Source organism: Mustela nivalis, assembly GCF_964662115.1.
Source record: "Mustela nivalis genome assembly, chromosome: 5".
Lineage (NCBI taxonomy): Eukaryota > Metazoa > Chordata > Mammalia > Carnivora > Mustelidae > Mustela > Mustela nivalis.
In genome coordinates this window covers 15,160,255-15,170,147 of record NC_139024.1, presented here as the reverse complement: position 1 = coordinate 15,170,147, position 9,893 = coordinate 15,160,255, and the positions used below count along the sequence as shown (strand labels likewise).

General features: G+C 40.8%; 1 protein-coding gene and 1 long non-coding RNA gene across 3 annotated transcripts in view; one reads left to right on the top strand and one right to left on the bottom strand.

Annotated features, from left to right (window-relative positions):
- Positions 1 to 1,453: 1,453 nt before the first annotated feature.
- LOC309864511 lies at positions 1,454 to 6,605 on the top strand. Its single transcript, XR_014311583.1, has 2 exons — positions 1,454 to 1,741; positions 4,577 to 6,605. It is a non-coding gene; the product is annotated as an uncharacterized lncRNA (long non-coding RNA).
- A 2,054-nt stretch (positions 6,606 to 8,659) lies between these two features.
- Positions 8,660 to 9,893, bottom strand: part of RMND1 (required for meiotic nuclear division 1 homolog) — a 43,748-nt gene continuing 42,514 nt past the window's right edge. For both annotated transcript variants that reach the window (XR_014311577.1, XM_082730103.1), the window contains 2 exons: positions 9,364 to 9,480; positions 8,660 to 8,864 (listed from right to left, as the gene is read on the bottom strand). Coding sequence is in view for 1 of the 2 variants with exons in the window: in XM_082730103.1 (XP_082586229.1) it covers positions 8,823 to 8,864; positions 9,364 to 9,480 (159 nt within the window). In the remaining variant the exon portion in view is untranslated. The remainder of the gene's footprint in view (positions 8,865 to 9,363; positions 9,481 to 9,893) is intronic.

Here is a 9,893-nt window from a genome sequence, read left to right as displayed (position 1 = left end):
CTGATGAAGATGTGAAAACTTGTTGGAGATTTTTAAAAATCTGAAGAAGTTCTAGTATAGAACTGTTTTTCCCTAGTCTACTGTTTGCAAACTTCTACATGATAGTAATACTTTCAACTTACTTGACCTACAGATAATGCCTTGATGTCTATGAATTTGCAGACTCCTCATAGGGCACCCCCTCCCTATTGATTTTTAGAGGAAACAAAAGTAGGAATTAAGTTAATTCAAACTATGTGACTTGGTGTTAGCTCCAGATGCTGCATATATAGACTTCGGGACTGTACTGTGTAACTCTTCCAGATAGCACATTTTGGGGACCTAAAGGATGTTAAAGATAATCAGGGTTTGTGTATGAAAGAAAACGATTCCACTTTCTGCTCTGAGATTGTCGTGGAAACTTTGGATCTAGTAAGATTTGTTCTGAGAATAGTTTTGGCTCTGCGGTGTAAGAAGTAGGATGGAACCCTGAAATGGGTAGTGTGAGTGGAGCCGGGATGAATCTTGAAGGCTTTCATTGATTTTTTTCTTCTAAATCCGGTAGACTTTCCTGAGTAATAGATTGGGGATAGAGTAAATTATCTTACACCTTTGGTATTGCAGAATTGATAATGGCTGCTTTGTTCTTAAACTGCTTTCCAGCTTCTCTTACCATCAGGCCTCCTGTCAGGTGCTGGTCTGCTCTACAGCACACACTGACGTGTTCGCTCCTGTTTACCCATATTTGTCCCTCCCATCCCCTCTCTCAGTTCTTTACAGCGACTTCCCTTTTCTGTGTGTTGCTGGTACTCAAGTGCTTGCAGAATTGAATTGGATTTGTAGTTGAAGGACCCGAGAAGATAATTTTTCCCACTAGAACTGAGAGAACAAATGCTTATTATTGTGGAAAGCTTCTGGATATAGGTAGGAGGTGCTTGTGCTGTATATGTTAATATTTGTTCTTAAGATGCTCAAAGTCCAGTAGGAAGAAGACAGTCTCCTATTTAATATGCAGTTCTACACTACACATACTCAAAGTGTAGTGGTTAGTATAAATGAACTCGGTGTTTACACTGAATCTTGAAGGGTGAATAGGTGTGTGAGAAATAGAGTTTTGTGACATGTTTGGTGGTTGTGCATTTTTTTTTTTTTTAAAGATTTCTTTTATTTATTTGAGAGAGTAAGAGCGAGCACAGGGAGGAGCAGAGGGAGAGAGACAGACTCTATACTGAGCTCAGCCCGATGTGGGGCTCGATCTCATGATCCTCAGGTCAGGACCTGAGCTGAAGTCAAGAGTCGGACTCTTTTTTTTTTTTTAAGATTTTATTTATTTATTTGACAGAGAGAGATCACAAGTAGGCAGAGAGGCAGGCAGAGAGAGAGAGGAGGAAGCAGGCTCCCCGCTGAGCAGAGAGCCTGATGCGGGACTCGATCCCAGAACCCTGAGATCATGACCTGAGCCGAAGGCAGCGGCCCAACCCACTGAGCCATCCAGGCGCCCAAGAGTCAGACTCTTTTTTTTTTTTTTTAAAGATTTTATTTTATTTATTTGTCATAGAGAGAGAAGCGAGAGCAAGCACAGGCAGACAGAGTGGCAGGCAGAGGCAGAGGGAGAAGCAGGCTCCCTGCCAAGCAAGGAGCCCGATGTGGGACTCGATCCCAGTACGCCGGGATCATGACCTGAGCAGTTGGGCAGCCGCCCAACCAACTGAGCCACCCAGGCGTCCCAGGAGTCGGACTCTTAAACAACTGAACCACCCAGGTGCCCCAAGTGGTTCTGCATTTCTCAGCCTTACTCTTTGATTATACACATCTACCTTGAGTTGTTTCATTGTTGAGTTGCCTTCCTATTTTGATAGGTTACTTTTTTCTGTGGCATGCACTTTTTATATTACTTCTCTAGAAGTGTGCTGTCCAATTCAGTCACTACTAGCCACATGTGGCTTTGTAAATTAATGTCACGCCAGCCACATGTGGGTATAGGCTACCGTGTTGGGCAGTACAGGTATAGAACATTTATATTATTGCAGAAGGTTCTGTTGGGCCTTGCTGCTCTAGAATCATGTTTTGCTCATCAGACATTTTCATGTTAGGATAATGCATTGAGTTAGGAATAGAATGAGTAAACTTAATAGCTTTCTGACATCATTGGAAGAGGCAGAGTGGTTGGTATTTATGAACAGAGGGGAGAGAGTATAGGATATTTACATTAGTGAAGAATATAGGCATTGGAGTCAAATCTAAGTTGGAATCATGTTCTCTCTACCTTAAATTGTTTGGCTTTGGGCATGTACTTCATTTGTGAAGCCTCAGTTTTTCGTTATACTTAATATTCTCAAGATGCTTACAGTCCAGTAGGGGAGGACACAGTCATATTTTATTTTATATATATTAAATATATAAATAAACTTACGATTTGTGTGCGTATAAAATAAATGTAAGGGGGCTTAACACAATATCTCAGTACATGATAAGATTATTATTATTTTTTTTTTTTTGAAAAAAGTCACTGATTATTTAAATAAATTTTAAAAACTATACAGTGAATTTTTTAAAAGATTTGATTATTCACTTGCCAGAGAGAGTAAAAGCAGGGGGAGTAGTAGGCAGAGGGAGAAGCCCTCCGAGGACCCTGGGATCATGACCTGAGCCAAAGGCAGCTGCTTAACCGACCGAGCCACCCAGGTGTCCCAATTTTTTTTCCTTTTGGTGTTTAGTTCTTTGAACTTCGATAAATATTTGTGTAACCACCGTCACAATTAGAATACAGATCAGTTCTCCCACTTTCAAAAAACTCTGATGCGGTCATTTTAGATACTTAACCTCCTCCCATCCTCATCCCTGCAGGCAGCTACTGATCTGTTCTTCATCATCAGTTCTGTCTCTTTTAGCATGTTACATAAATGGAGTCGTGCAATATATACCCTTTTGAGACTGGCTGCTTTTCTCAGCCAAGTTGGGTGAAGGACTCCTCCAAGGAGTCATGTGTTTCAGTAGTCACAACTGATTTTTTAAGACATTTATTTTAATTCAGAAATAGTTCTTAAAAAAGAAATCTGCATCTGGAATTTTGCTTATAGAATTGTATTTGACTTGGAATTTTTATCTTTGAAAGTGAAATCAGTGATGATTTATAAGAAAAAACTACTTTTCCTTGTATCTGTGTGTCTTTATATGATACGGACTTGTTTTTCTTTATGAAAATGATTGATCATTGTAGGGGAGAGTCCCATTTTTGGTAGTTTACCCGGAATAAAGATCTGTGGAGTGGCAGCAGTGTCTTCATTTGAAAAAGTTGTCTGTCTAAACATTGATTTCTAAAATGTGGTCTGAAGATAGGATAACCAGCTGGCTGGTTTGCACAGGCCTTTGCAGCCTAGCACTGGAAATCTGGCTGTTTCAGGAAACCCCTCAGTGCCAGGAAACCCAGGATCTGAAAGGGCCACATAAAATTCAAGGATTCTAGTTCATCAGATTCCGTTAGTGCCCCATAGGGCAAATATTCAGACTAATCTTGCTTGCCATCAGAGTGCTTAGAGTCAGAAATCTCTAAGGTAACCAGAGCCCAAACCACATGAGGCTTTTTAGATTAAGATCAGTACTCTGCATTTAAAGACCAGGGTCTGGTGGCTGAGATTTGACCGGAATTACATCATTTTTTGTTTGTTGCCATCTGTAAGTCTTCATGTGATGAGTTCAAGAAGCAATCTACTACATGCTTTTATATTAGTATTAAAAAAATAAGGTTGTGGTAAGCAAGTTTCTAGAACTCAAAAAGTCCAGTTGGATATTAAAAGTTCAGTTCAAACTTAACCAGGATCTCGCCTGTTTTGGGCTTTTCAATTCAAATAGTGCTGTCTAAATCTTGCATACATTTTAGGTTCTTTAGTTGATTTAACTGTTGTGTTCACTCTTCTGATTTTGTTCATACCACCCCTCTACCGATTCTGTAGATTTCTCTGTAGAGCATTTCTGTCTGTAAGCAGATGAGTTGTTTGTTTTCCTCCTGTCTTCATTTGAATGTAAGCTTCAGGAAAGGAGGAGCCCTTTCTGTCGTTCTGCCACTGCAGCTTGCAGTCCAGAGTAACACATCCCAACTACTTAAGTTATTTGTTGTGTTGCATGAAAGAATGAGTATCTCTGTGAGTAGGCTTTACAGTTCTATATGCTTTCCAGCCTATTTTATCATTACAGTCTAGGACATGTTGAAACGTTTTGCTTTTATTTTTAAATCTTCAGATTTTTTTTTATTTTTTAAGATTTATTGTCAGAGAGCAAGCACGTGAGCACAGTCAGAGGGAGAAGGAGAAGCGGGTTTTCAACTGAGCAGGAAGCCCAACGTGGGCTCATGAGCTGAGCTGAAGGCAGAGGCTTAACCAACTGAGCCACCCAGGCGTCCCTATTTTTAAATTTTTATTTTTTTAAATATTTAAATATTTATTTATTTGGCAGAGGGTGGGGCAGAGAGACAGAGGGTGTGGGGGGTGGGGAAGCAGGCTCCCTGCCGAGCAGAGAGCCCGGTGTGGGGCTCCATCCCAGGACCCTGAGATCACTACCTGATCCGAAGGTAGAGGCTTTAATCCACTGAGCCACCCAGGCACCCCTATTTTTAAATTTTTAAAAGATTTATTTATCTGAGAAAGTGCACAAACACAAGCCAGGGAAGGGGCAGAGGGAGAGTATCCAGCAGACTCCGGCTGAGCATGGAGTCTGACACAGGGCTCTGTCCCACAACATGAGGTTAGGACCTGAGCAGAAACCAAGAGTTGGACACTTAACTGACTGAGCTATCCACGTACCCTGAAACATTTTGTTTCTAAAGAACATTTAAATCCTGTGTTTTCAGATTGTGCAGAAGAAGTTTAAAAATGTGGCTTTTAAAAAAAATCCCGTTTTGTTAAGGCCCATGAGGAAAGGGAATTTGGAATAGTGACCTTAAATCTTTAAAAAGTGGCGATTCATAAGCAGCGGAGAGAATTGAAAGTTAGTAGATTTGAGGTTTTTGGGAAAACTTCCTTTACTCATCTTTATCTCTCCCAGTATGGCCGTTCGCACGCACTTGGTAAAGGCAGGGAGAGGAGAGCACGAGGAGGTTGGGTTGGGGAAAGAAAGAATTCAGCCACCTGAGGTGGTTTAGTACTTAAGTACATTAAATGGAGCAAGAGGGTACTCCTGAATTGCTGAAAGTCTGTCTCTGTAAAGTGAGGAGAAGCCAGTAAGTAGTTAACAGGACTCAGCTTGGTGAGCATGGGAATCTCTTGGAGAGTTGTAAGAAACATTCTTTAATTGCTGCCTCATAAATCCTGATTGCAAAACACAGGAATCTGTATAAATCACGGACACCCAGGTGTTTGCTGATGGGGCTGGTTTGAGCACCGCACTTAGGAGACACTGCTCTAAGTGATAGACCGGTGAATATGATTAAGTTTTGGCAAAACATGTTTCTGATTCTAGAAATAATATATTGATTTTATATGTAAAAAACATTCCTGCTTCTTACTGCTGTGGATATGTGAGAAGGCACACAGAATGCCAGTGGCGGCTGCCTGGTACATGAAAAATGTGTTGATTTTAAAAGCCATTTCGGGCTTACACTGAATAGCCAACTCATTTTATAGAGTGGAAATACTACTTTAAGTGAACTGCTCCATCCAGTTAGGTGCAGGATTTGCTAACATCTGTCTTTTTAAGTTTCCCATGATGTTTCCCAGTTGGATTCAAAGTTGGGCGGGGGGTCCTGGTTTGATTGAGCCTCCATTTAATCTCAGAATCCTATGGATTTTTACTCAGATGGATTGTAGCAACAATAAACTCAGAGTTTCCATTTTAATTCCATTAATCCTCACAGTAACTCTGTGAACTTGTGTACTGTTGAAACCCATTTTACAGATGAAGAAACAGACCCAGAGAGAGGTTCAGTGATTGGCCCAAGGTGATACAGCTAGTCGCTGGTGGTGAGGAATTCACGTCCAGATTGGTCTTAATCACTGTACTCGCATGAGTGACAGAAATTTGATACCACTTTGAGGAGTGCTTCCAGGGCCACTGGTGAATGTACTTAAACTTGTGCTCACCTCTGTCTTCTCTGCTAGGATTTCTTGGTCATTTTGATGTTACAGAAGTTGTGATCTTGAACATCTTTCTTCTGTTACATAATTTAAAATTTAAAAAAAAAAACCTCTTTCCTATAACTTAAGTTGAAGCTTTTATCATAAAATTTGGTTGAAAAAGATGCAATTTCTGATGAATCACATCTGTCTTTAGTGTATCCAGTGGAATGTAGTGCTGTAATGAGTTGGTGTCTACCATGATTGCTTTAATAAAAATAAACAATTCAAATTTAACATGGTTCCTTTTTTTTTTTTTTTTCCCTGAAGACTTTATCGACGGGGAAGGAGAGATCACACAAGTAGGCAGAGAAGCAGGCAAGAGGGAGAGGGGTAGGCAGGCTCTATGCTCAGCCCCATATGGGGCTGGATCCCAGGATCCTGAGATCATGACCCAAGCAGAAGGCAGAGGCTTAACCCCGAGCCACCCAGGCGCCCCAACACTGTTCCTTTTTCCTTCTTGAAAAACTATTACATTTCCCTCACAGAATGTTTACCTAATAAATTTTTATGCTTAGAGTTCTTACTGATCATCCTTATGTTCTTTGCAGCATGTTTGTATATAAGTTGAAATGCTGGATTTTGCTATGACCAAAAGATACCAAATGTTCATATTTTGTTGTTAAAATTGTAATTAACACACAGTTGACCCAAACAGCAAATTGTGTATATTGCACTAGGAGTAAAGCTTTATTGGAAATGTCCCTCTTAAGAGGTGGGGGATTATGTGGTTCTCATTAAATTAGAAAGCTTCATTGACCAGTATTTCAAATTGTGTTCTGGTTGGCTTCCCAAAGATTTTTTTTTTAAGATTTTATTTATTTGACAGAGATCACAAGTAGGCAGAGAGAGAAGGGGAAGCCGGCTCCCTGCGGAGCAGAGCCCGACCTGGGGCTCGATCCCAGGACCCTGGGATCATGACCTGAGCTGAAGGCAGAGGCTTTAACCCACTGAGCCTCCCAGGCGCCCCTTCCCATAGACTTCTAAATGTAGGTTAAGTATATTTATAGGTTTTTAAATACAGGAGACCAAACTAAAATTGAAGATGGGTGAGGAGAGAAGATAGGTAAAGAGAATAGCCCTCGTGCATTGGCTGCAGGTGCATCTACAGGCACAGCAGCTTTGTGTAAGCGCTTCTGTGAACTTGAGCATCTAGAAAGTGTTCCTTGAACTCCATGCCCACATGTTCCTTGGGAAATCTTGGGATATGGGTTCCTTAGCAGACAGCAGTTCTCGAGAACTGTGTGCTAGAAACCGTACCAGGATGTTCACCTTTGCACTATTAGAGCACTATTTAAAAATAGTAAGGGTATATAGATAGATGTGCATTCTCTAGGGGAAATCCTGTGTGGCACTTAAAGCTGCAAAATTTAAGTATCTCGGTTTAGAACAGTTAATACTGTATTCATAGATAGAAACCTTGAATAACAGGTTTCATTGAACTTCACAGTTCCATTTATATGCGAGTGGGTTCTAGCCATAAATACAGTACATCTAGTATGTAAATGGGTTTTCTCAAATCTTTTCTCTACCTTGCCTTATTGTAAGAATACAGTAAAAAATATGACAAACGTATTAATTGACTTATTGGTAAGGCTTCTGCTCAACAGGCTATTAAGTTTTGGGGGAGTCAAAGATACACAGATCTTCAACTATGGGGGGGTGGATGTATCTAACCCCCCATTTAATATATGAAAAAAGCAACATTTAAATTCAATGTGGTGGGAAGCACATGGGACAAGTGGGGTTATGTCTAAATGAAGATAAAAAGGAATTTACTTTCTAAAGATTTTAGAACATGGGATGGCGGGGAGAGGGAGAGACTCTAGCATGCTCAATCTCACGACCTGAACCAAAACCCAGCAGTCGGACACTTAACCGACTGCTCCACCCAGGTGCCCCAAAAGGACTTTGCTTTTTAAAAATGTTTATCAGTTCAAGATGGTAAGCACATAAAGGTCAAGTTCTTTATTCATGCCATTTTTTCATTTTCTCAAAGTATGTGTGAAACTAAAAAAACGTGTGGGAAGAATATTTTGTTTTTTGTTTTTCCAAGATTTTATTTATTTATTGGGCAGAGGGAGAGATCACAAGTAGGCAGAGAGGTAGGCAGAGAGAGAGGAGGAAGCAGGCTCCCTCTTGAGCAGAGAGCCTGATTCAGGGCTCGATCTCAGGACCCTGCGATCATGACCCAAGCTGAAGGCAAAGTCTTTAACCCACTGAGCCACCCAGGCGCCCCGGGAAGACTATTTTGACTAAATTGATAGTAAAGGTGTGGGTAGTAGTGCCAGTGAGCAGCCATACTGAAATTAAACCATCCAAAGTAGGTGTCTAAATTCATTCCTGTCAGCACGATCCTCTCATGTATTTATTTCAATACTCCAGAGTTTCGTGTATGGTTCTCTTAGGGCTGTGATTGGGATTTCCTGGGGACAGGTGAAGGGATAGTGTCCAAAATTTAAGACATTTGGCTTTAATAAGTATCTTTGCCTAGTTTTCCTAGGTGTTAAGCTTTCTACAGTTCTACAATGTCTTCCTTTCAAACTCTCAGTGTTAAAGACTCAAGCACCAGATTCTTCATAATTTTTATTCAAGCAGCAATACATACAGGAGCTGAAAAAGATCATCACATTGATTAAAAAATATTAAATACCAATTAAATAAGAGATTCCCCCAATAGAATATTTTGATTGTAGAACTTGAATATCTTTTTGCACTGATACTTTTCTCTGGTTATCACTTGATGAGAAAAAATACTCGTCCCAATTCAAACATGACCTTAGGGTGATAAGAAATGAGATTTGTCAGTTTCATAGCAAATCACTGATAAAAAACCTAAATGATTTTTTCCAAAATTGTGATTATTGAAAATGCTCCTGAAGTCTTTCCCTCATGGTAAGCTCTCCAGATGTGAGGCAAAGGTTCTTACTGCTGGGTTGTACGTTACAGATGTGCAGCTAGAATATTCTCTAAATGCTATCTTCATAAAATGCAACGCCTCCAAAAATCACACTTTGCATTTGCAGGATTACCACAGTCCCTTGAAACTTGCCTCACTTCCAAATAGACTTAGTAATTAGAACAAAGCCATGCTCTTTTCCACTGTCATTTTCTGTGTCAAATTATCTTTTTTCTTTTTTTTTTTTAGATTTTTAATTTTTTTTTTTCTAGTTACACCCCATGTGGGGCTTGAACCCACAGTCCCGAGACCAACAGTGTCCTCCCCACTGGCTGAGCCAGCCAGGTGCCCCCGCTTTCCTTCTACACGGCTGTGTACCTCGATGGTGATGAGGATGACAATCATCCACTCCAGGCGGAGCGCCCTCTTCTCTGTCAGGTGATTCCGCATTAGATCTGTCAGCTCCATGCAGTGCTGAAGCTTCTCATTCATAACCTGCGTTAGAAAAACCTCAGGAAGCACCTGTATTTATATTCAAACGGGTTTAAGAACTAAGTAACGTCACATTTCAAAACTGTCCAGGTCTGAAATAGGTAAACAATTTATCCTCCAAGTGTCGCTCCGCTCTGTCCCCAAGGCAGCCTGCCCGTGGGAACCTGCCTCCCTGGAGTCCGCATAGAGACACTTTGATTCGCACACACCGAACGGCAGGAAGTACTTCTTCTATTGAAACTCTTGCATTCTTAAGACTGGATGGAAGATGTAAAAAAGGTTTTGAGTCCCAGTTTCTGGTTAGCTGCCCTTGGAAGTTTAGCTGTTAAGAAAGGCAAATTTGAGGGGCGCCTGGGTGGCTCAGTGGTTTGGGCTGCTGCCTTCGGCTCGGGTCATGATCTCAGGGTCCTGGGATC